The sequence below is a fragment of the Populus alba genome, chromosome 8, assembly GCF_005239225.2.
Source record: "Populus alba chromosome 8, ASM523922v2, whole genome shotgun sequence".
NCBI classification, from domain to species: domain Eukaryota; kingdom Viridiplantae; phylum Streptophyta; class Magnoliopsida; order Malpighiales; family Salicaceae; genus Populus; species Populus alba.
The window spans coordinates 5627001-5653004 of record NC_133291.1 but is presented as its reverse complement, the minus strand read 5'-3'; the positions used below and the strand labels follow the sequence as shown (position 1 = coordinate 5653004).

At 34.8% G+C, this 26004-nt stretch overlaps 6 protein-coding genes across 14 annotated transcripts; 2 read left to right on the top strand and 4 right to left on the bottom strand.

Moving 5' to 3' along the window:
- Positions 1 to 348: 348 nt before the first annotated feature.
- Positions 349 to 1287, bottom strand: LOC118062538 (E3 ubiquitin-protein ligase MPSR1). Its single transcript, XM_035076340.2, has one exon. It carries the CDS (start codon positions 1149 to 1151, stop codon positions 474 to 476), a length of 678 nt encoding a protein of 225 aa, XP_034932231.1. The 5' UTR covers positions 1152 to 1287; the 3' UTR covers positions 349 to 473.
- Positions 1288 to 1903: 616 nt separating this feature from the next.
- LOC118062537 (uncharacterized) lies at positions 1904 to 4001 on the top strand. The gene is made up of 5 exons (XM_035076339.2): positions 1904 to 2184; positions 2552 to 2727; positions 2832 to 2920; positions 3375 to 3527; positions 3714 to 4001. The coding sequence occupies exons 1-5, from the start codon at positions 2126 to 2128 to the stop codon at positions 3867 to 3869; spliced, it is 633 nt and encodes a 210-aa protein (XP_034932230.1). The 5' UTR covers positions 1904 to 2125; the 3' UTR covers positions 3870 to 4001.
- Positions 4002 to 4039: 38 nt separating this feature from the next.
- On the top strand, positions 4040 to 5524 carry LOC118062535 (protein DMP9). Its single transcript, XM_035076337.2, has one exon. It carries the CDS (start codon positions 4518 to 4520, stop codon positions 5220 to 5222), a length of 705 nt encoding a protein of 234 aa, XP_034932228.1. The 5' UTR covers positions 4040 to 4517; the 3' UTR covers positions 5223 to 5524.
- Positions 5525 to 5526: 2 nt separating this feature from the next.
- LOC118062533 (beta-1,3-galactosyltransferase GALT1) lies at positions 5527 to 11420 on the bottom strand. 9 transcript variants are annotated; one of them, XM_073411149.1, is made up of 9 exons: positions 11174 to 11414; positions 9642 to 9836; positions 8599 to 9498; positions 7906 to 8132; positions 7526 to 7807; positions 7061 to 7189; positions 6807 to 6986; positions 6203 to 6310; positions 5527 to 6070 (listed from the first exon to the last, which is right to left on the bottom strand). In XM_073411149.1, the coding sequence occupies exons 3-9, from the start codon at positions 9353 to 9355 to the stop codon at positions 5864 to 5866; spliced, it is 1890 nt and encodes a 629-aa protein (XP_073267250.1). In that variant the 5' UTR covers positions 9356 to 9498; positions 9642 to 9836; positions 11174 to 11414; the 3' UTR covers positions 5527 to 5863. The 9 variants fall into 9 exon arrangements, 8 of the variants coding, with proteins under 8 accessions (XP_073267250.1, XP_034932225.1, XP_034932222.1 ...); XM_035076334.2 differs by having other exon boundaries at positions 8599 to 9052; positions 9142 to 9836; positions 11174 to 11413; XM_035076331.2 differs by having other exon boundaries at positions 8599 to 9812.
- A 1801-nt stretch (positions 11421 to 13221) lies between these two features.
- LOC118062532 (ribonuclease 3) lies at positions 13222 to 15415 on the bottom strand. The gene is made up of 4 exons (XM_035076327.2): positions 15244 to 15415; positions 14899 to 15054; positions 13732 to 13933; positions 13222 to 13613 (listed from the first exon to the last, which is right to left on the bottom strand). The coding sequence occupies exons 1-4, from the start codon at positions 15349 to 15351 to the stop codon at positions 13390 to 13392; spliced, it is 690 nt and encodes a 229-aa protein (XP_034932218.1). The 5' UTR covers positions 15352 to 15415; the 3' UTR covers positions 13222 to 13389.
- A 5585-nt stretch (positions 15416 to 21000) lies between these two features.
- Positions 21001 to 24204, bottom strand: LOC118062531 (ribonuclease 1). Its single transcript, XM_035076326.2, has 4 exons — positions 24031 to 24204; positions 23730 to 23885; positions 21526 to 21724; positions 21001 to 21404 (listed from the first exon to the last, which is right to left on the bottom strand). Exons 1-4 carry the CDS (start codon positions 24133 to 24135, stop codon positions 21181 to 21183), a joined length of 684 nt encoding a protein of 227 aa, XP_034932217.1. The 5' UTR covers positions 24136 to 24204; the 3' UTR covers positions 21001 to 21180.
- Between the last annotated feature and the right edge of the window lie 1800 nt (positions 24205 to 26004).

Below are 26004 nucleotides of genomic sequence, written 5' to 3'. Positions count from 1 at the left end.
AAAGCCTCTGTTCTCTGTAGTCAATCAGACACCATTGAATATTCTCAACTTCAGCAATACGTTTCAGCACCTAAGCCGGACAATTATTTGGAATTACAGTTGTTACAACCAATCTTTGAAGTGATGGAATTATCCATTGAAGTCCAATTCATGACTTTGCCGACCTTCTATTCACTCAATCTAAGCTCCTAAATTTCTCTGGATTCAAGTTCAAATAGCCACCCATAACTAACCCTGTCTTCTTTAGCTATCTCAGAGCAAATTCTTTCCACAGCTTGAATTAGAATGGTTTCACTTATTAAGCTATTGAATATTATGACACATTATTGCTCAAGCGCAACAGTAAAATTTGAAACAAAAATATATGCTTCCTTTATTTCTCACATTGAAAACATAAAATACAACCACTTCTCTGTACACATGTTATTTAGAAAGGTAAAAGGATTTAAAAAAAATAATCACAAAAATTTCTCTTAACTCTCCGTTTCATGATCAGCACTTGGACTTGAAGTAGAGAAATCAGTAGAATCACTTGAAGGATTTTCATTTGAATCCCTATTTCTCCTATTACCATTAAATGCAAAACTAACCCAAATCTCTCTTTCAGCTCTCCTCCAGTCTCTCCCTCCATCTCCCCCGTCTCTCTTCTTCCCCAACTCCTCCTCATCGACAGGCATCTTATACCTGCAAACAGGGCAATTCCCATGAATCTTTAACCACTCTTCTACACAATTACCATGGAACCTATGCTTACAAGGCATCTCCTTTACTACCGCACCAGGCTCCCACACCTCTAAACAGATAGCACACTCGCCATCTTTATTATCTTCCCCGATCTCCACACTTGGCATGGCCTCTATGGATGCTTTTGAGGCTGGTGGTTGGCCATTCTTGTTACCTATGTCTCTTAGTAAAGATTCAAGATTTGCAGCTCCTTCAATCACCACCATGCCTTGAGTGAGAGGGTTTATAAGGATGATTCTTTCGTTTGGGTCTGTTGTTTGTGGTTCTTGGTCTGGGTCACGTTCCTCTGTGGAGTTAGTGGAGGTGAACCCAAAAAAATAAGGTAAAAACAAAGAGAGGTCTCTATGCCTTAAAAGCCTCTCAAACATAGAAGATAATTCAGCAGGTAATTCAGTCTCAGAGGCCATGAGGTACCACTACTGGTATTTTAGATTTGGGGAGAGGGAGAGGAGGTTTAGATTTTTAGTGAATTGTGAGAGATACAGACATGGTTCAAGTGATGGAGATTATAAGGGAAACAACGGCGTGCCCACAGGAAAACTAGAAGCTTGTGGAAAGATCTGGAACAAAAGAAATGCTCATAAGTGATGTTTATCTATTCTCCTCACCACCAGATGGCAGAGTCTTTTTCAAGGAAGACTTTAAAGTTTAAACAAAGGAAGATATTTTTGGTAGTGCCAATTGTGGTGGTACCCTACAAGGCACGAATTTCAATTATTATTTCACTCGGGTTGCTTTCTTTGGTTAGGATGGACCCATCTCTCTAATGGTTAAGAGCGAATATTTTTGGTTTGGCTTAATTTTTATAAAAAAAAATCAGGTTAAATTAATCAGTTTTAATTTGATTTGGATAGGCTTTTTAGGAAAAACCTGTTCAAATAAGTTTGGCTCGGTTTTTTTTTGATTTTAGCTTAATTTTTTCCGGTTTTGGCTCGATTTTTTCTAGTTTGGCTAGGCTTGGCTTGGTTTTGGCTCGGTTTTAGCTCAGTTTTTTTCCAGTTTCTTGCTTATAAAATCAGACCAAACTAGATGATTTTTTCAAAATTTTAATTGGTTTAATCAGTTTTTTTTTTAATTTAATTTTTTCAATTAATTTTTTTTCCAGTTTTTTTGATTTATTCGATTTTTTTCTCACCCCTGCTATTCTGATTAAAATTTGGACCTTCAAAGTCCAAGTTTTTAACTATTCAAATCCAAGCAAAAGCTGTAAACTTTAAACACGAAACAACCGTCTTCACCCACAAGAACACTACGCTATGCATATTACCGAAGCAAAGCATTTTTTTCCTTTAGTAACCCAAATTGCTTGCCCTCGAATTCATTGCTTGTTGAAAGAATAGGAAACGTTTAACAACGAAGAGGACAGGAACCTTTCGGCCGGATGGAGTATCTGTTAACATCTAGAAGTGAAATTGGAATCATCCAGAAATCCTCTCTCAGGTTTGTTAATTTGGTCAGAGCAGGATTTTGTTGGATGATGCAGGCAGATCCAGTTTTTAATGCCCAGATTGAGAGTTTTGGTGGTCTGACAACTCATAAAAAAAAAGACACCAATTAGTACCTTTTTTTTTATTGATTTAATCAAATAGTTTTAAATCCCAGCATAAATGAATCCCTACACTGTAGTCCACCTAGATTAAATGATGCTCGAGGTTTGCGTTGTAGCTAGCTACCTCCCCACTATGGGACTCTCACCAACTGTTTGTTAAAATCCCTGAACGAAATCTGCCGAGAATTTATGGGATTTGTTTTAGCGAGTAAGAAATTGTCTTAGTTTTTCATTATTTTTATTTTAAGATTTCTACAGGTGCTCTGGTAACGTAATTTATTCCTTCTGCAATTTTGGGTCATCTGATTTCATCTTTCAACAACTCCACGGTGTGATGGCTGTTAGGAGTGTTCCTTCCGCACTCCCGTTCAAAACTTGTGATGTCTTTGGAAACCCTTTAAAACCTTTTAATTTCCTTCCCATACAAACTAGAAGTAAGTACAACCAGCACATTCAATTCAAGTAAGCCAAACCCTTTTAACTGGTTTAGTTTAGCATTTCTGGTGTGATGTACATCCCCTCTCAATTTTTTTTCCAGATTTTCAAACAAAGACATTGGTGGCGAAAAGAAGAGCAAATACTCGAACAGAAAGTGCGAAAATCAGAAATAGAAGAACACTAAAGAAGGTATGCTTTATCAACAACTGCAAAAAAAAAAAAAAAAAAAAGGTTTTACCATTGGATGTTTGGCTATTTGTGAAATCAGAATGGCTGTGTATGCTTGGAAAGCATGTTATTTCTCGGTGATCACTTTAAGTACATTCGCGGATCAGATATAATGAGAAAGGAGGTGATGTTTCCAATTGACATGCATTTTGCTGATTAAAATCGCTGCAATGTGCTATCGAATAAAGGATAATTACACTGTTATTAGTCTATCCTGCTCCAGCAAAATGAAGAACATGGATGGTTTGTGAAGGATTTTCCAATCTTATGGATAGAATTAGTTTATGAATGTCTGATAAATTCTATCAATTTCTGGTCAAAATAGTTTGAGCATCTTTTAAAACATAGATAGTGGTTGAGATGATTTCTTGGTTGTAACTGTTTTCTTATCTTAATTTACAAATGTTTTCACCAGTTTAATGGCACACGTACAAAACCAAGGCTGTCAATTTTCTGTTCGACCAAACAGTTGTATGCCATGCTGGTAGATGACCAAAGCAAGAAGTGTTTATTTTACGGAAGCACTCTGCAGAAACCTTTACGCGGTGATCCCCCTCGTAGCACCATTGTAAGTATTCTATCATGATTAGAGAATTCTCGGGGGAAAAAAGCTGTTGGTATTTCATGGTTAAGAAATGCATCTTTATTGATATCTACTGCTGATTTCGAAATACATCAAATAATATGTGCTTGTCCATTGGCATTCTTCCTCTTCGACTTTCTGTTTTCATTGCTTCCGATTATTGTTTTGCAGGAAGCTGCTGAATGTCTTGGCGAAGAGCTTATTAAGGCCTGTATGGATCTTAAGATCAATGAAATATCATCTTATGATCGCAATGGTTTTGCCGGCGGAGAGAGAATGCAAGCTTTCGAGATTGCAATTTCTCGTCATGGATTCTTACCAAGATAGATATGCCCCTAATTATTTTCTCTTGTCAAATGAACGTAATAACTCCTCTGCATCTATATAAACTGGGACTTCATATGAGAAGACGGTGGTGTTTTTTCTTTTTTTTATCAATCCATGAAGAAATTGAGACCCCCCCCCCCCAAAAAAAAAAAAAAAAAAAAAAAAAAAAAAACAATCCTTTCACTAACATGGGCTCATTAGCACTATAGAATGATCAGTATACAAAGTGAGGCCGATGTACAGTGCTCTGTCTTCCGTCACTCCAATTCAATCTGGTCTCTTGAATGTATTTAGGTCAAGGGATTTTTTTGTACATCGTGTATTTTTGGGAATGGTGTGAAGGTTAATGGCAGCCATTCGGTCTTCGGAGGCAGTTACTAATCGTTTGAAGATGTTAGAATTTTTTATAACGGTTAGGATTATATTATAGTTTAAAGTATTTTTTATTTTAAAATAATATATTTTTTTTATTTTTAAATCATAAAAATTTTAAAAAATCACAAACTCAAGTGAAAACCCAAACCCATCAATTTTTATCGATCTCGCTACAAGAACTCTCTCTTCAGTCTGGACCCATTATTTTTTTAACTAATCTCTTTCGTTTTCCTCGCTTACTTCGGTTAACATTGCTGTCAACGTCCAGCGAAAATGGAGCAAACTCCAGGAGAAGAAATTGGAATCAGAATCTACACTGCATCCCCACAAAATGAACCAAAAGCAACAAAAATCTCCACTGGATCCCCACAAAATGATGAACCAAGAGCACCAAAGCCATTATGCAAACTCACCAAAGCCCCTAAAGAACCAGGTAACAAAAGGAGAGCCGTGGCTAAAGGAATGCAAAAAACAATCTCCAAAACATCAATGCTTGTTAACTTCCTTCCTACAGGCACCCTTTTGACTTTCGAAATGCTTCTCCCATCAATATCCAGGAATGGAGTGTGCACTCCTGTTACTGCCCTAATGATACATGTCCTACTTGGCCTTTGCTCTGTTTCCTGCTTTTTATTTCATTTCACTGACAGTTTTAAAGGCCCAGATGATAAAATTTACTATGGTTTAGTTACTACAAAAGGGTTGGCTGTTTTTAATCCTGGTCTTACCGTTGAAGTTCCTAAGGATGAGAGGTACAAGATTGGGTTTACCGATTTTGTTCATGCAATGATGTCGGTGATGGTCTTCATGGCAATTGCGTTGTCGGATCATAGAGTGACTGATTGCTTGTTTCCTAGGCATGTCAAGGAGATGGATGAAGTGATGGAGAGCTTTCCTCTCATGGTTGGTGTAATTTGCAGTGGCCTGTTCTTGGTGTTCCCTACAAGTCGACATGGCATTGGATGCATGGCTAATTGATTATTAGTGTATTATTTTAGAGTGATTTTTTATTGAATGTTTTCAGTCCTGGCCTAGCAGTACCGATAGATCAGGGTTTGTTAAAACTTTGTTGCTTAATATTGACTTGGGAATAATTGTATTTGTTAGTTTCTACTATCAAGTAATGATTCCTTTCTTTTTCTTTGTATGATCGTGAGATTCTACACTCTGTTTTTCCCTTTTTTTCAAGGGCGTCCACAGTTCTGCATTCGATACACAAACAGAAATGGGCGAGCATGGGTTTCGACGGGGGAGAAGCAGTAACTTTGAAAGGGATAAATAATTGAAAGAAGAATATGCAAGGGCAAAATTCCTATATTATGAAGAGAAGAATTTCTATAAACTTGTTACAAGATAGAACTCTCTATCTATACAAGGCACTGATTTTTCCTACGTACAAGGCACCTGATCACTAAATATAACAATCTGAAGTGTAATAATTGTACAGTGGCAACATCTACTTTTGTGAAAGCCCTTGGAGCCAGCGACTCCTCTCTGAGGATACTCTATTTACTCAATATGGTAAGCAAAATTTTCAATTGGAGATTGGTTAAGAAGATTATTCTATTAAAGCATGTGGTTTTGTAGAGCCCTAGTAACAAAAATGGCAAGTCTATCGCTCACCCGCAGCATCTAGCACCATTTCCTTCTTGAAGTTTCTGCCATAGACAAAGCATTTCCCTAGGACCTTGGTAGTGGGCAACAACATAGCCATCCTTGCACCCTTCATTATAGACCCTCGCTTCCATCTCATATTTAACTTCTAAACCCTCCCTTTTCATTTCTGCAATCCAGATACCCATTGCTACATCTTCTAGCTTAAACATCTGCCACATCAACCATCAACAATTTTCATTCTGAGAAATATAGAGTTGATCTGTGGTTGGTTTGGAACAATAGACTGTCATGTTCTGACATAATACTAGACAGCAATCCGTTGACTAATATCATTTCCATACCTTTAAACGGCCCTCTTTGTATCTCTTGTAAACTGCCTCGGCAATGTCTCGTGACACCACATAACCAGGACCATGTGCCCAGGGGGGGTATGTCTCTTCAGACCATTCCTTTTTTTAGCATATATAAAAAAATGAGGATAAGGAAATAGCAAAAGAAAAAAAGTAATAGCTTTATGGCTTGGCATGTACATTACACCAGGTAACTAAACCTGCATCTGAATTGAACCAACCTAAAATTTCAGGGTCCTGCTTGAAATCCTTGCAAGAAGAACATATATCAGATCTTCTGTATATGATGGGTATTTATTTGTGATGTCTGTGTTTAGGTGAATCTGCAAATAATCGCATTTATGACAAGTTCTGGATGATCAGTCAGATGTGGAGCTAACATGACAACTGTATACTACACCTGGAGCGTTCATTTTTTGCTATGACACAGGATAAGCATGATCTCCCAAATAATTCCAAACTGGCAAAGAAAGTTATTTATATATATATATATATATATATATATATATATATATATATATATGAATATTTTAAGGAAAGCCGTAATCATTTGTGAGCCTACTACGTATAAATAGGGTCAAGAATGGAGAATTACCTCTGGGCTAATATACCACTTGCTTTCAGTGCTCCTATGAGGCCGTGAGTCTGAATTGATTAATCCATAGAGCAAGCCATGACTCACTTTGATCCTCTTTAAAGAAGCTAGCATTTCATCCACACGAACAAATGCATCATCATCAGTCTTTGTGACATACTTGGCTGATGCGACCTCTGTCTGTTAAAGAGATGAGGTCAACAAGGAAAAGGTCCAGTCATCCATGTATGTCTAAAGAATAGACAAAAACGTACCCCAAAGATGCAGATAGCTAAAGTTTTCCAGGTTATGAGGTTGTAGTAGTCAACAAAAGGCATCAGCTGTATGTCTCCATATGTCCGCGCTTCATTCCAGAGTTCCTCATTCACTATTTGACTTTTATGCTGCAGAACACACCTCAAATTTGTAAGTGGCCCAGCAAACAGATTTACATCATTATAACCATACACCTCAAACTTTTGGCTTCTTCCACCAGACAATGAAACACACAAAATTAGTTAACAAAACCTGTAATACAAATTCATGTTACCACTACCTAGAAACTTAGGGCCTGCTATAAAAGGATTTGATCCTTTCATGGTGAGGTCAATGAATTCTGAATTTCGTGGAGTGCACAATCCTTAATTAGGGAAAAATTTCTTTTCTCCAATTTTTTGGTCAATATGCATCGCTCCCATAAAAATTGCTGTATGAAATGAAGGAATTTAAATCAAGCTCACCAGACCAACAAAAAAGCGCACTGCAACTTCCCCTGCTCGCACTGCAGCATACTGCATCCACGTTCTCCGAACAGCCATCCTACGCTTAAAATTGTTTGCTGTAGAAAAAACACCAATAAAGAGATCCAGTGATCTTTTTGGGGAGAGAGGAGCTGATTTGAGTACTTCTAGATCAATTGCATGCTCTGAATCCTCTGATGTAGGAAGACCACTAGCCACAACTGAAATTAGCTTTACATCCCCAGAAATCCTAACTTCACTCACTAGCCATGGCTCCAAAGTCTGAACAGACAACAAAGCAGCATGCAAATGAATTCAAAGAAACTGGGATGGTAAACTAAATTCCAAAAGTAGCACAAGCATCAAAGTAAGGAAATCACTTCACGGTATGCAAAAGATGTTATATGCTTTCCATCAACAATCGTCTGGATTCCTTCCATTCCCATTCTAAGCGTTGCAACAGATAGCTGACCTTGCTTAAATGGAAAATATCTTCTTACTTTAGTTCCTTCCTGAAATGAAGACCTTCTTGAACCATCAGAATGCATGCCAGTCACCCGAGTATCATTTCTTCCCACCATCTTATTACATTGATCCAACTCATCCACTGGTATATAAAACCAATAGAGTTATCACCACATAATAGAGTTAATGACAATGTTACAAATTTTAATTGGCTTAGGCTGGACAAAAGTTATAGATGACAGCACCGCACCCAGATACCACATCACAAACTTTTAGTTCAATTCCTTAGAAAGCTTCATCTAGATACAATTTGCTAAAGTGACCAATGGGTTTAGTTGCCCACTTTAGCTTTCCACGTTAAATATGGAAAGTTTCAGAAACCTCAGTGCACAATTTGATTGCTATTAATAGGATGATGCAATATACAACAACAATTTTACAATGGACCTGAGGGGAAAATACATAAGGCAATAAAAGAACTAACACATTGGGATACTAACTGCTATTAATGGGATATTAAACTTAAATGAACACAAAATTAAACGGCAATCATAAACATTAAATCTATTTTGAATTGAAAGTGAAAAAAATGTGGTAGATATATGTACCTTTCTTAATTTTTTCAGGAGATGGAGAAGGACAGCGCTCCTCTTCACCCCAGTCATGAGCCACAGTCCAGGTGTTTTGGACTATTACTGGATCCTCTGTAATCTTATCACCATGAAGCCTAACATTGTAATGTAAAATGATGGGTGGATCAGGCTCCCCAGGAAGTTCTTCCCCGGTTAAGTCAATCCGAAAATTGCCAAGAAGACCATCTGGAATGCCAATAATTGTCATGGAAGAACCCTGAGTCAGGCCACAAGGAAGCCACAATTTATAACCGCCATTATCATGCTCTGTGGCATTCATTATGTTAAGAAAATGAGGACATTGTTTCTCTTTTACTCTCCTATTTGAACTTTCATTTGTATAACCAAGTCTTTCCTCTTCGATGGAAGTCATTAGGCTGCTCCATGCATTTCCAGCTTCCTTAATAGCTTCTACTCCATTTGATAAAACCTGAGATTGATCAATCAAGTGTTTTAGTAGATTCCATGTCTGCAGAGATTTTTGCTCTTCATTGGAAATATTTCTCAGAGCAAACATACTGGAGGCAATGGTATCCATAGAAAAAACTTGAGAAGAATTCTCTGGATTTTGAACTGCAGGTTGAGGAGCAGGATGCACCCATTCAAGAGGCTTGCTTGCATTGGCGGGACTCAACGAATAAATTTCTCCTATTGGATTTTTCAGGAGCCCGTATCTAAGGACCAATAACATGAACAAGGATGCAAACAGAACACTACCGTACCACTTCCTCATTCTGCTGTTCAAACAGGGACGTCGAAGTTCTTGAGACTGATCTCTCTTGTGATCAAGCTTAAAGGATCCAATATCCCACAATTTATGTTCTTCATGTGAATGAATCTCTAAGAAACCTGTGCAATGGAAGTCCAGGCCAGGTGCTAATAAAGAGGAAAAGATCAATATATACGGGGCAAACAGTTGACATCTTCAGTCAGATAAAAACCAGAATCTGAGACATAAATGTAGAAGGATCATTTCATTTTCAAGGAAGTTTTAGATCCTCTCATTCTCAGTCAGCTACCTGGTTGAACTAGCGACCAAGCCTCGCAAGCTCACAAACATGTACTTCAGTCCTGACAAACCACAGCTTAATCACTCTGGAACCAATGCCAAATTCACCACACAACATCATTAAATGTTCCACAGAAGGCTGCCAAGCTGCAAGATCCCAGATTCATTAACTGTTGCCAAGCTGCGAGATTCCAAATTCATTAATCTGTTCACAGGTAGAAAATTTTGCTAAGAAAAAGCTCTAAACACTACCAAAATGTGCATGCACGTGCCAAAAGATTGATTATAGCTAAAGGTTCCATGAATGATCAGATTATGCAAAAAAAATATAGAAATACCAAAATTAAGGAAAACATGCTGTCCATCAGTGCTTAGGAAAATCAAGACTAGTTTTAAGGATAGACACACAAAGAAACTAGTTTTAATGGAACACGGAGGAAATATCACCACTCAGGAAAATGATGTTTACAACAAAACTGGATGCGAGACCTTCCAGGGATGAGTTCCCTCGGAAAGCTTCAAAAGGCAATATCAAATAGATCACAGGCAAAAAGTGTATCCACCTTGAATCATTTCCAGATCAACACTCAAAACAAGAACCACAGTTTTCTTTCCACTTCAAAATATCCGAAACTCACCATCTCTTTCAGCTTTGATAAATTTCCAAGAGAAAAAATGACTATCACAACATTTTTCAGGGACGCCCATCATACATGCTGTACTGAAACACGAAACTAACGAACAAGTCAACACAGTCAATGCCTTCCCTGGCCCGCTACTATTGATCCAATAGAAGGGAGCAGGCACTATCCTACTTCAGTGGCTGTATAATTATATCCCTTGATGACCATAAAGAAATAAACAAGAAAAAGCTTGCTCCATTTAAAATTGTGTGGTGACTTCTTAACTTCTAGCCCACCTGGTAGTGGCAAACAGATAAAACTAATGACGTAGGGACCACTTCGGTTTTAATGTTTGATTTTAAAACTAACACTACAAGTAATACTATCACAAAATTTAATAAAAAATATTGAATTTGTCAAATCGCTTCAGGCTCGTTGATTCTGTCCCTTTACTGATTAAATTTAATTTTCTAAGAATTTTATACAAACTTGGCTCAAAATAATCAACGCGCAGTTCCTCCTTTTTTCTTCGTGAAATAATTGTCTTGCTAAAATTGCACCCATTGGTCCTATCTCCTGTTTGTTTCCCGGGGAAACGCAAGAAAACAAAATCACGAATCTTAAAAAAAGAAAAAACACCAGTTAGTACAAATTAAGACATGCAGCCAGCCAGCTTGCTTTATACGAAGAGACTTCTCAAATTCCAAACAAAGAATCAAATTCCTCACCGGCTGCTCAACTCTCTCGGAAACCAAGGAGAGCTTATACAAATGAAAAGTAAGACAGATCCAAGAAGAGTGAAGAAAATAAAAAATTAAAGCGAATTTGAGCAAATTAAATTGACAATGTAAAGAAACAAGCTTCGAAAGAGCAACGGTAACTGAGCTATATAAGCTAAGAAAGACAACTAAAAACTAACCTCTGTTTCTTTATTTATTTTATTTTGAATCTGCGGACAGAGAGAGAGTGCGTGGCGAGGAAGAGAAAACTGGAGGGAAATGAGGGTGGTTGTGTTTTGTTGTTGGATCTTTGTCGCTTGGAGCTACAACTAGAGGATGCTTCAACGGTGGGAAAGTAAAAGGAAGGAAAAGGGAAAGGAAGATGATAAATTCTCTCCGTGTTGATTAATTTTATACTGCATAGTCAACTATGGAAAGATACGAGAAAACTGATGTTCGGTTGTGCTTTATTTATTTTTTACTTAATTTAATATGAAGGCATCTTTTAAGTGTTTTCACGCATAAAGGATGCAAATCAAAGAATGACAAATGTTATTTTTTAAAGTTTTTTTTTTTCAAAAGATATTAAAATAATATTTTTTAAAATTATTTTTTTATATTAACCAAATAAAATAATCTCAAAAAACTAACTCAAGAAAATTAAATTTATATTTATATAAAATGCGGTTTGGAACGCCGAATCCTGAGACTTCTTCCAGCCGTCTTTTGTACGGATTATTCGCCCTTTTTGGTAATTGCCTTTGCTCTGTCGTGCTAAAGTCCAGGGGAAATTAACTTTTTTTTTGTAATCCATCACCACATATGCGTATGGGTGGTTTACTCATCACTTTTTGATTTTGTATTTAAAAAGAATTTTTTTTTTGATATTTTTAGATTATTTTGATACAGTAATATCAAAAATAATTTTAAAAAAATAAAAAATATATATTATTTTAATATATTTTTGAGTGAAAAACACTTTGAAAATTAAATTAATGATAGAAATTGTTATTTAAATTATTATTTTTATGAAAAATATAAAAATAAATTAAATTTTATTTTTTAATATTAATATATTAAAATAATTTAAAAATTAAGTTGTGCAATTGCTGTGTCAAATCGCCTCTTAAAGTTACTATTACAGCTTAGTTATGGCTTTAGCTACTATTGCAATGATAGTTAAAAAATAATAATTTTAGAAATATAGATTGTTGATAATAAATTTGAAGAGATTCCAGATATAACTTCCCCAACCTTTCTGACTCTGAGTTTTCAAATATGGAATTCTTTTTGGAGTCTACGGCTAGTTTTTAATTATATAACAGCTTTGAGTGGGTTTAACTAAAAAGTCAACCTTACTCTTATTAGCAAGTTAAACTAAAACTAAAACACCACTTTTATAAAACAATGTTGATGGCTGTTATGTTTTTATTTATTTATTTATTTCACCATTGCACTTGGTATTTAAATCAATTTTCGTGTTATGATTTGCTTTTATTTATATTATATTGCAAGCTTGAGGTCTTTAGAAGTGTTCTTTATGTGAACTAAGCATTACTCTTTTCAGAACCTATCATTTTTATTTATTCATTTATTTTCATGTTGACACGTCGATGATATTAAGCTGGATACCCTGGATTGCAATTTAAAAAAAGGAAAAAGAAAAACAGAGACAACAACAGAGAGAATGGACTTGATGGCCATGGCTATCTTGTTGGTTTTGATGGGTGATCGCCATGGCCTTTTTAACGTCATCTCATGATAAATGCTACCCCGCCCGTGGGACACGACGTGCACTGACTGGGGATTGATATCATGAAACCAATAATGAGTTTCGTGCTTGAGAGATTACCTTTTCTAATGCCATGGATCTAAAGCTGAGGGGACGAGAAAGGAAATAAGAACAAAGCTCTCTTCTCTTGTATTGAAAAGAGGAGGATGGAAAACTAGGGTTTCAGTTAACCAGGCTTCCTGGGACTTCCTATGAAACAAACACAGCAAACTACAAAACGTAGAATATCCATCCATCAATTTAATGAATGCGTTGAATGGAGTAGATTTTAGAAATTTCAATTGGGCCGGTATGTTTTTCCGATGGATACAGATACTGACTGCCGATTATAGAGTGGGCTTACGGCCCATGAAGGTGAAAGATGAGCTGGGTTCAAATCCTGATCAGAAACGAAACTGAATTTTCTATTTCTTTCTTTCGTTTTCTTTCAGAATGAAACTAGTTTTTGCAAGGGTATAGAGGAAATCAATGCATTAACAAAGACTTACAGAAGACATGTTATTACAGGACGCATAGCCAAGCTCATGCAATTTTATAGCCAGAGAGGCTCAATAGAGGAAGGAATATGGTCAGATAACCCACAAATACTGCAGAATCTTTCTCCCCTAAGATAACAGCAGTCATCTAAAACTTAGGAAACTGGACCTTAGATGCACATCTTCTCTTTGGTAGCACCGGACATTCTATGAATTCTGACCCAGAAATGTCTACACACATGAAAACCTGGTACAGCTGGCTATTTTTGGATGCATCGATATTGCACTCTATGCCAGGAGTAAATCCAGTAGCATCTTTTATAGCTTCTTTTATGCTGTCCAAGTCATAAAATTCATCGTCTGGTTTAATTCCTGCACCATATTTTGTAGAGCACCCCATTATTGTTAGAAACAATATCTAATTAAAGGCTTCCTTGATCAAGACAAGGAAAAGAAGAGTGAGTAATTGAGAGTACATAAATGCACACACCTGCATTATTAAGAGCTTGGAGAAGGTTTGCCTTTTCCTTAAGCTTAAGAGCTGCTTCAAAGTAACCGTGCTGGTCAATTTCTTCTGACTCAGCGCATGTCCCGTGCTTTTCCCATTCATGTGACCAAAACCTGAAGCCAGTGCTGCTGGGGCAGGACAGTGATGGCCAATCCTTTTGCAAACTGCTTGTCAAGTCTGAGATCTAAACAGATATCAACAAAAAAAAAAAATTAACGATATAGCTTTTTTTACAACCATGTGTAATTATTTATATTAAAATGGCTTCAATTAATTGTCAACCTTTTCTTTTCTTGTACGTGGTTCGTTGGTTATTATATCAGAAAATGGTTAGCATATCAAATTATCTTCTATGCGACCAGCTATGAAACCGTGGTTTTTTTTTTTTTTTTCAATAACCCAACCATCACCTAAAAGCATGGTTGTTTCCCATTCCTAAAGTTTCAGATTTCAGGGTGGCGTAGCTCTAATCTGTGCTTTTGGAGAACCCCCCAAGCAAAAGAAAATTTGGTACGGCACCACTTGTACAGGTCAAAGTCCCCAAATATTAGAAAAAAATAGGTGAAACGTTGTCTTTCCTAAGTTCCTGCCCTTCGGGACTGAGTAATTAATGGAAAAGTGACAAAGACCAGTGTCGGATTAGCAAGTACATTAATTGCCCATGCTTAGCCGAAAATACAGGAGAAACACTTTATTTTATGAATAATTACAACGAAAGCAAATATTATATATATAGATTAGTAAATAACAACTTATGCCAGAAAACGAAGTGCCTTTTTTTTTTTTTCTGACAGAGAACATGTTAATATTAGTTTGTACAAGAGATGCAAATTAAAGTTCGGTCTGGGAATTAATCAAGTTGATATCTTCTCTGTGGCTGATCAACGAAAACTGGATAGAAGGAACTGGATCAGGGCCTGGCTAGGAGATATGAAGTAATATAAGGTGATGCTTGAGGGTATAGGCAGCTGTTTCTTGTCTGTGGATGATCACTTGATGGATCTTATAGACTCGTCATGTTTACTTCCTTAGTTTCAACCCCAGCAGGAAAATTGATTTACCTCGGGTGAAGAAATAATTTATGTATTCTATCTCCAGTGATTCTTGTAACAGATATATGTATTGTGAGCTTCAAGTTTGAGTATGTACCTGGTCTTCATCCAAAGCATTATCCGGGTTACAGTTTTGTGGGTACGAGCCATCTTCATTCTGAGGCCAAAGTCCATGAATCCCAAAATCTGCAACTGGTTTTCCAGTCCTTGGATAGCAACAGCTATGTTTTGTGTCACAGTATGATCCTGGCCACTGCATGAACATGCATACAGATAATCAATCAGCATTCAGCAATTAGTTAAAGAGATAAGAAAAATCTCAAAGGAAGGAAGATTAAGAGAATCGTTCGGAACGTTTAATCATTAATATGTATCTAAGTACCTGGCTGGCTAAAGTATATATTGATGAAACAAAAATGTACTCGTATATATATTAGCTAACCTGTTGGACGAAGTAGAAAAAACCAAAATCCTCAGAAACACAAAGAACTGAAAGGTATTGTATAATCGCAAGCTTGATTAAGATTGAAAAGTTGAGTTTCATCTTCATTAATACAACTTCTTGACTTGGATTACTTAACGAACTCTGGTTTTGAAGATAGATTTTAGAATTAGAATGCAGTTTGGGGTTGAGTCCGGAAATGTATATTTATAGCCAGTTAACGGAATATGAGATAACGACGTCAGAATATGCTTTATTCAGCTCTTAATTTTGTTTTATTTTTTTATTACATCTTCCCGTGCTTAACGTTCTTCCCACGTTAGTCTTGTGTATTTGGCTTGCCTGTTCATATTTATTAATTTTCCTATTAATTATTGATGCCGTTTTAGCCCCTAAATTGCGTGGTTAATTATTTCGATTCTCCACGATTAGCCTTTTGCAAGCAAGGGAGTCGATAAGAGCGAATATCCCTGATGGATTTTCTACTACATATATTTTTTAATTCACATATAAATATGCAAGAATTTCAAGTTGATAAGACACTTAAACTCTATGATTTAGTTAATTTATATCCCTCTATATTTCAAATATTTGATTAATTATAAATTTGATGACATGTTTGGAATGGCATAATGTAATGTAATAAAATGTATAATATAATAATAAAAAAATATAATATAATATAATGGAAGGAAATGATTTATTACTTTCCTTTGTTTAGTAATTTGGTTGCAAAACCTTGGTATCGTAATGGAGATCCTGAAATTTTTTTAATTAATCTTTATGTTTTTATTTTCATGTATAAATTAATCTTTATATATTTGTAAGTATTTTTGGGTTGTGTTTCTGTAAAATTATAGTTTAGTCATTATGATGAAGAAATATATGATTAGATCCATATATTATACCTCTTAGATACTAACCATATAATGGTTCATTACATAGTTTTTTTCTATATAATACTTATGATATCTTATAATGAGCAATTGCAATTGCAATTGTCCATTACAATATTACAATTCTAAAAATTACATAATCAAATATAGAAATAATATAACCAACCATTACACTTTATGATCCATTCATCCGACCAACATATCATAAGAATTTAAACAATTTTTTTAATAAAAATTAATCATATGTATGCATATTCTCCATACGCATGAATTTTATCATATATTAAAAAAAAAGGTTCGCACTTTATAGTGCGGAGTCTTACAAGGAAACTATAACCAACGAGAAAGAGTTTCCGTGAAGGCTTGAACTCCGATTTTTAACACTTTGCATTGCTAGGCAAGAGATGTTTTTTTTTTTTTTTTTCTGTCTCGTCTCTTTGAGGAAATAAGTATAGCATGAACGATAACAAACGCTGTCATCAACAACGTAATGCTACGTGTCAAGCCTCCAGTCTTATCATACAAATCTTACAAATATATATCATGAAAATGCTTATACCTACTAATTATTAATCACGTGGAGATCAATCATGCTAACTAAGATTATTTAGGGAACGATTCCATCTAACCATTCTATATTTTCTCATGGCCGTTTACAAATATAGTCATGACTCCACCACTCATTTACAAATATTTATATGGTTAAATAAACCGGAATCTGCCAGTTCAATTCCAAAATATGTTTAGAGGGTTCATGAGAGTGTGGTGTGGTTAGATGTGGTAGGGTTTTTTTTTTTTAATGTACAAACTATTTACCGTATAATTCCTTGTTTTTCTTAGGTTCTATAAATAAAAATAAAAAAATAATATGTAAAACTAGCTTTAAATAATTGTTTTTTTTTTTTTTTGCGTATTAAATAGGTGGCGAGTTAAGGGTATTGAAAAATTCAATCCAACTTTTATACAAGTTGATGGAGGGAGGCATTTTGGCCCGCCTACCGTCTACAACACGTGGCCTTATTTAATACGGCTTTGGATGCTACTATTTCTTTTTCCGATCCCAGGACAGCGTCCGATGGTGGTCCAGTGGAGGAGAGCAGATCTGAAGCTATCTTAATGTTAGGTGGAGAAATTTCTGCTTAGCCAATGCAGCAACCCAACTTCTGTCTCTTCATGGCGTCATAAATAATTCCGAATTGCAATTGCTTTCAGATTAGTGGAAACCCATCCAAGAATCAGTCCATGCTCCTAAGATAGACCCAAGAAATATTAAAATCACAATGGAGATGGATAAATAATACTGAAGCGATGGAAGTGACGTCCACGTCTCCTGCCATGCCCACCTACCTCAACAGCCATTTCTTCACCTTCAGCTGTAGGACATTAAAAGGTCTTATCTTTGCTTGCAGACAACTTATTTGCACACATGGATAGGTATACTTAAAGCAAACAAAGATGTGTAACAGTTAGTTTAATGACATTCAAAGCGATTTTCATACATTGTCTTGGTGATGTAAGAAGTCATATATTTATGTAAGCTCTTTGAGATTTTTACAAAGTAAATTCTCTTGTATCACTCCCAAATCAACCAGCTCCTAATATTTGCTTGAAACCCAATAACAATTATTTGATGATTTAAATAATTATCCAGAGATAATGATATTTATGTTGCATAGACATGCGTTCAGCACATGTTCTTCCAACACGATTTCACAGTCCCGTCGATATAAGAATACTGGGCGCATATTTCTTTTTAAAAAATGCAACACACTGCTAACGGGTTACTGATATAAAAATATGTATGAGCATATAATAAGGGGATCCGCTTCTCTTGGATCAAGTTCTGATAGGCATACTTATAAAAATCGATCTGGCCAGGCAAAGTAATTGATCTAGAACTTGGGAAACCCGGGGTAAGACCGGGTTTTAAACCAAACAAATTCAAAGATGTAATTAGCTCAGTAAAACTTGAATAATTTGTTAGGTCAATTTAAAACACGGGTAACTCGGTATAATTTGAGTAAGGTCTAATTGTTTTATATTTTATATATTTTTTAATAATCCTAAAAATATAATATTAATTTATGAATATTTAGCCTCAAATTTTTCTATAGCTTCCATCCACATGTTTTGTTTCTTTACTTTTCAACATGTAATAATTATACCACATTTTATGCATCATACTTTTTTTATAGCCTATATTCCATATAGATTGTTTTTTAACTTTTTGATTGTGAGATAACTATACATAAGCTATATCTATAAAAATTATTTCTTAATTTTTTTGATATAAAATAACTATATTACAGTTCATGCCTTATATTTTTTCAAGTTTATATCCAAATGAATTATTTAATAACTATATATTTAATTAAATAAATTAATAATTATTTGATAACAATGTCCAAATATACCACAATGATTTTATTTAAAGTAATTTGCCGCAACAAGATAAAATCCTAAAAATGATAAAAGCCATGAACCAAGAACAAGCACTTTTCATCTCTTGCAAAAAAATAATTAAAGTCCTAACATACATATGTTGCCATGTAAAGCAAGATTAGCATTTTACCTTTCCCGATCTATTACACTGTCACATCTTGACCAAGGACGGTGGACATTTTCAATTTTTTTAACGTGTAGGGTGTGCAACTGTGCATGAATTAATGCAAGATTCCAATGGTATTTCTTTGTTCTCAGCATAGACCACATGCCCTTTCTATGTTATGGCGGTGAAGATACATGCACAGATGCACTACAGCCTACAGGTTTTGAACAATGGGTCCCCGAGTTTGTTTCTTTTTTACGATAACTTGAGGAAATGGCAGTTCGCAAATATTTGATGATCCATGCAGTGTTCAAACTCTGTTTTTTTTTTTCACAGCCTTGAACCTGACGGTTAATAACCACAAGTCCACAATCATGCAAATGGCCCAGCAGAACCTTCAATGCCTCTCACCCAAAGGCATCTCCTCTCACAGCAGCTGGCAAAATGATTGTTCGATAGTGGTGAGAGACCAAGAATGAGAGAGTGTTGGTTCTGATTTTGTTTCTTTTTGTTTTTTTGAAAGCTGTGATTTGGTTTCCAGGGAATCCTTATGGAAGAAAAACAAATCTCAGGGAACGCTTAGGGGTTCAACAGAGGTCCCTCTCCTCCCTTTGAAGCTGATTCCACTCGGTTTTGTCAGGGACTAAAAGAATCATATCCAAACAAAAATCCAATCATCTGATCTTCTTTTGATTTTCCTCTTTTTCCTCTCCAACGAAACACTTTGACCGGAGATAACTACAACTCAAATCTGTTTCGCGTTTGATGAAAAAAGGACACCAACAGTCCTGCCATTGTTGGTGTTGGAGATGGGTTATCTTCGCGTTCGAGGAGCATCGTGGGGGCTAAGGAAACAGAACCAAACTGAGAGATTTGAAGGTGGTGATCTGGGCTATGATTTGGGAAAGATTTGGTGCATTTTGGCAGGAACACTGGGTTGAACCAAGGCCATTTTAATGGTTTCTCGGGCAGTTCTTTCTGGTTTAACAGGAAGAAGAAAGTGAACCGTAGTGGAATGACATATCGTTCAGGTTCTTGGTTTAAAATTTGGTGACGAGTCGTTCTCTAGGGGGATTTAGGTTAAATTAAAGTTATTTTTCAGTTCGCCCCCCTGAAATTTTGAATTCTTACAATTAAGACCAACATTGTTCTTATCTTTGATAATGGTTTCAATTTCACCCCTGTAATTATGTAATTGAACTCTTAGATTTCTGCGTTCTTTGCAAAATAATTCTTGGTTTCAAATTTCTTCAATCAGTCTTTAATTGACTTTTCAAACTTTTAATTCTTTTAAATTTATCCCTGATAAAATCAATTAAACCCTTTAGAGCCTCAATATCTAATCATTTCAGTTCTTGAACTTTTATTCCTTGCAATGTGGACCCAAATTGACTCCTGAAATTTGATACTTCTCCAATTACCCCTTATTATCACAACCATTATCTATTAATATAATTATATTTCATCACTATTTTAATTACTGGTCACTTATTAATAATATAGCCACTATTTTATATCATCACGTTATATTATATAACATTAAATATTACAACAACCACCACCGTTCATGTCCACGTCCACCAATATTATGCTTTGTTAATAAAATACCATTATTTTATTATTATTATCATAAAATTATTTTTAATATCATCACATTAAAACAATCTAAAAACTTAAAAAATTTATTTAAAAAAAATTCAATTTTTTTTTAAAATATGGTTTGCATCGCGTTTTCTAAACACACTATTAATATATATGTTTTGGTACGGTATGTGATTGCAGTTATTTAAAAATAGTTTTTTTTTTAGTTATATGATTTAAAAAAAAAACATATATATGTGAGATGATTTTTTACGTATAAGATAAATAAAAAGCATCTCTCCATGAAAGAGCAAGTTATTATAACATTTACAAGATCTAAATCTAAAATATTATTATATACTAGGTCAATATATGAAAAAAATAAAAACTATTTAACTAATAAAACAGTTTTTTCCTTACAGTAAATTACAAACCAGAAGTTACCGTAATACCGATCGGCATCCTAGCAAGGAAGGAGGGCAGATTGCCGTTGGTGGGCTTTACCCTTTGTTTTTCTTTCACAAAATAACCTGTTGGTAGAATTTACCAGGTGTTATGGGACGTCGGTGGGTTTTTTCCTTAAGAGTCAAAAATATTTACGTGGTTATTTGTTAATGTTGGAAAATTAATCTAATTAACTAATACATTAATACCTAACTTATTTCTCATTACACCCATGACTTGTTGGTAGTTACTAAAAAGCCATTACCAATAATGCGCCAAACCTTTGAATGACTGAAAGAAAGACTTTATACTCTTTTTTCCTTGAGAAAAAGAAAAACCCACAGTGACATTAGCTTTAACTCGCTAGGAAAACAAATACAGCGGTCACTGAGACGACGACTGTGATAAAATGAACTATCAGTGAATAAGACGAAAGGACACATATCAATTCAGTCTAAATCAAGGGTTCTAAAAAGAAGGAAACTCAATCTCTGAGCCACATTTTCCTTTGGGAAACACTGGACATTCGATGAGATTTTTCCCAGAAGTATCCACGCACAGGTAAATTTGATAGAGTTGACTGTTCCCTGATGCATCAGTATTGCACTCTATCCATGGAGTAAATCCTACTGCCTCTTGTATAGCTCCTTTAATATTGCTCATGCTGTATGATCCTCCATCTGGGTTTATCCCTGTAACATTTTTACCCTCCAACCATTAGCTACCATGGTACTAAAGATCAAAAGAAAATAAGAAATAGTCAAGGTACAACTCTAAAAGGGGCCGGTGAACGTGAAAAAGAAGATGATTTACCTGCACTTGCTAGAGCCTGAAGGAGTTTAGCCTGCTTTTGCAAACTGAGGGCTGCTTGGAAGTATCCATGTTGGTCAAGAACAGACTCGGAGCATGTCCCGTGCTTTTCCCATTCATGTGTCCAAAAGCTTACTCCATTGCCGCTTGGGCAAGCGAGTGTTGGCCAATTCTTTTGCAGACTGCTCCTGAGGTCGGTAACCTGTACCATGGCCAAAAGATAAAGGACATACAAAGAAAGAAAGAAAGAAAGAATTCAACTGAAACTAAATGATTAGCATCAATAATTCAATATATGTCCTCTCGGTATCACCGAGAGGTCTTGATCATTCAAAGAAAAGCGTATCAGACAAACAGGGTAGATGTGTGCTTTAATGTTCTTGTCATTTTGTGGGCTGGATTTATGATGAGAATTTTGAGTGGTTTAATTTGTGACATTACCCGACGTCCCTGTCGTATCATTTCATTATTATAAAGATATCCTCGTGGTTTCGATTCAAGCAACTGAGTTGTATGGTTTGTTCTCTTGAGCATAAAGAGGTTCCTCCCTCTATAGTCAATACATTTTTAAAATTTTATTTTGACTTTTAAGATATGGAGGAACATGTGATAATTTTTTATTGATTTTAATTTAAAAATGATTAAAAATTGAAAACAATTATTAAAAATGATATTTTTATTTATATACATCTGGATTTCTTTATCTTTTCTATTTTTTTTTATCTCGACAGAATTTTTTATTTTTTATTTTAAAAGGTAAAAATTAATTATCTTTTTTATCACAAACTAATTAGCAAATACTAGAATAATCATTTGGGTCTTGTAAATAAATAAATAAAAATAGTCTAGTAATCCTCTATGGAAAAAACTAGGAATTTATTGATGAAGCACACCTGATAGAATAGAAGTGTATTTTTTTTCATTGCCATGATTTCTCACTTTAGTTTTTCATGAAAGTCTTTATGAATAAATTAAAAAAAAAATTAAAAAGATATTTTCAAATCCATCATAAAATAAATAAAAAATTAACAATGATTTTTAACATCCTTTTGGATTTCTAAAATAAAATGGGAAAAAAATTAAAGTTAAAATTTTTGTAAAATGTTTCCATATAGATAAATATTAAAAAAATTAATGGCAAACTTTTTTTAATATTTTTTTCTTCTAAGATCATAACCAACCCTTACTGACTTTTTTTTAATCAATTTTTTTTAAAAGCTTAAAAATAAATTATATTTTCATTCATGAATAATAAAATCACAAAATAGAGTTTAAGCTCCGGATCTGTGCATAAAACCATAAAAACCCTTTATGAGTAATAAGATAAAAAATCATATATAATACTGGAAAATAAGATTAAAATTTTATATAAAAAAAAAAGTTAAGAAATTAAGTGGGGCCAAGTAAGATGACGAGTTGGATGTCCCTTCACATTCGACTCTAGTCAAACTAGATTGGATTTTATCTGACTCTCAGTTAAACCGGATAAAGGATAATACCATACACCGACGAGTTACCCCTAACCTACCGACCGGCGACATAACTGAACAAAGTGAAACTAAAAAGGTGTGTTTACTTACGATACCACAAATACCCCTATCGTTACTAAGCCAATTCTGAGCTGTATTGATGGGCGACGCCATGGACAGTAAGTAGCACGAGGTCTCCAAGTCTAAATGAAAGCCAAGAGATGGGAGTAGCAGTTTTCTTAATTCGCCAGAAAAGGTGGGGTTCTTTTTTTTGCTTTTAAACAAAACATGTTTATGAAAATGGCTTTTAGTGCATGCAGTGTATGTAGCGTGTACGGAATAATTGCCAAGACATTGAACCCACAAGAGACTCACGGTTACTATAAGATCAATGATCATTGTTCTAACTTGTCGATTACCACAAAACGAAAGTGGATCAATAAAGCCAACTTATTCATATAAAATCTTGATCTTTTCTGCGTTTGTATATATTATTTAGAAGAAACAAGATTTCAGCCAATGAATTCAAATTCTCAGGACTCTTGCATCCTTTCCAATAAAATTCGTATTATCTTTCACAGCAGCATATATTGGTTAGGAATGAAAAGAGAGAAAATCTCGATCAAGAAAAGAACCATTCCTGATTTGCAGAGATTAATAGAAGCACAGGGATCTTATGACAACCCATTTTGAAGATGATTTCAAAGGCAAAACTCTAAATCATGGAGTGCAAAGTACCTTATCTGGATTGAAGGGGTTTTTGGGATCGCAGTTTTGTGGGTAGTTCCCATCCTGGTAATTAGGCCAGAGCCCATGAATGCCAAAATCAGCTGCAGGTTTCCCAGTAGTTGGGTAGCAGCAACTTTTCTTTGTGTCACAGTATGATCCAGGCCACTGCATCACAACAGTAGCCATTAACGAAGAGGAAAAAAAGAAGAGAGAGAGACAGGGAGTTCATAAGAAACTCAACGTTGTTGATCAGTTGTGAAGCCAGGATTAGTGTAGAATCTTTCATACATCAAAGACTAGACTAATTTACCTGCTGAACAAAGTAGAAGAAATCAAAATCCTGTGAAACACAAAGGACTGATAGGCACAAGAGTACCAAAAGCTTGATCAAAGTTGCAGTCCTATTGGCTTTCATCTTTTCTTTTACCTTGGTGGTGAAATGGGTTTCAAGCCTTCTAAAATGTGATATGATTGTGCACCACTAGGATGCTATGAACTGTATTTATAGGCCAATTAGGAAAGCTTTGTATTCAGATTTCACAGCATCTACTACACAGGATATACTTTCCAACCTTGTCAATCACGTGTGAACATTTCCCTTTTAAGTTGACATCTACGTCGGCTCTCCGCCTGATATAGCCTATATTCTATGAACTGATTAATTTGCATCTCATTATTTGTGAAAGGGAAATCTAATCTTAAATTCATCCCAATTATGATTGATCTTTTGTTTTTATTCACCATGCGGCCACGTTCATTTTCAATTTGTGGTGTGAATGTTTTTTGATGGCCAAAACTTTTAATACTTCTATTATTATTGTATGTGTATGATCGGCTGTTCAGACTGCAGATTTTATGAGTTTGTGGTCTTGTTAAATCTGAATGGTCTTATTAAGATTTAAGTGGGAGCGCTCCAAGACTAGATAATTGTCCACCTCTTTGCTCTTTGCTGTTGATTGGAACTATTCTTTTATAATATTGAAAAAAAAAAATTCTTATTGTTGCTTACATGTTTTTTAATATAAAAAATTAATAATAAATGTAAAATATGATGTATACAAATAATATATTTTTAAAATTTTGATACAATGATATATTAAATAATATTTTTTTAAAAAAATTAAGATTACAACATATTACATTGATTTAAGTTAACATATTAAATCTATAACCCAAATCATATGACCGTTATAACCTTATTTAAATATATGCTTCACAAAGCTTTATTTCCAACATATATAATGTTAATATTAAAGGTTTAAATCAAGAAATAAAATTAAATTCATGAGAGCAGGGTAATTCCACATATAACAAATTGAAAAAAGTTTATTTAATTCAGGTTAATCTACCAAACTTGTAACATATATAATGAGATCGGGATAACCTAATAGAAATTAAATAAAATAAATTATAAACCTAACTTTTAATTAATTTAATGTTAAACAATGAAATAAAAATAATTAATTCAAAAATAATAATAATAAAAAAAATAATCCAAATCAATCTTGAATAACGTTAAACCTCTGATTTCTGTAATGATAACATGAGAATTTCATTAAAAAAAAAAAAAAAAACCCTTATTCATGAGATAAATGGAAATGGAAGTAGGCACAGCGTGCAAGTCAAAGTGTTAGTTAACTTGGCGGGGCACTGACATCTTTCAATGTTGTCTGGCCGGCGGTTTGGTTAGCAAGGGAATTCCAAGTTTGTATCTTAGCTCCACATGGTGTAGCTGCTTTCACTGGGAAAGTCATCCTGTACACACATAGATCAAAATTATGAGACAACATTTTATTCTATGGATACGATTCCTTGTCCATCCTTCTATAATTGCTCATTATGAACATCGATATGGTCCCATTCGGACAACCGAGTTGCTTTGAAAAACTCGAAGAGTACAAGAAATTATGTAATTCACAGCTCTCATGCTCCACCGCATTTTACGAGTGTGAGAAGAAAATTGTAGCACTACCTCTTTCTTTTAATGATTGTTGAAGAAAATAAATTTTTGACTAGAAATTAATGATGTATTGATCAATTGCCTGCTGCTGTGCATCAATGTTTCAGAATATACACCAATTTTGACCCTGACGAGAAATTACAAAAATTGCCAATTGGAACCAAGCCTGCTACTCTTGATTCATTACAAGCGATGAAAGATTTCGAGAACTTACATAAGTTGAACGAAGAGTTTTTAGGAGCCATTACAGCCCCAACTCCGAAGCCTTCTAATGATAGTGGGTAGAAATAGTTGTTGAAAGACAGGAACGGTGCAAATGTCTCA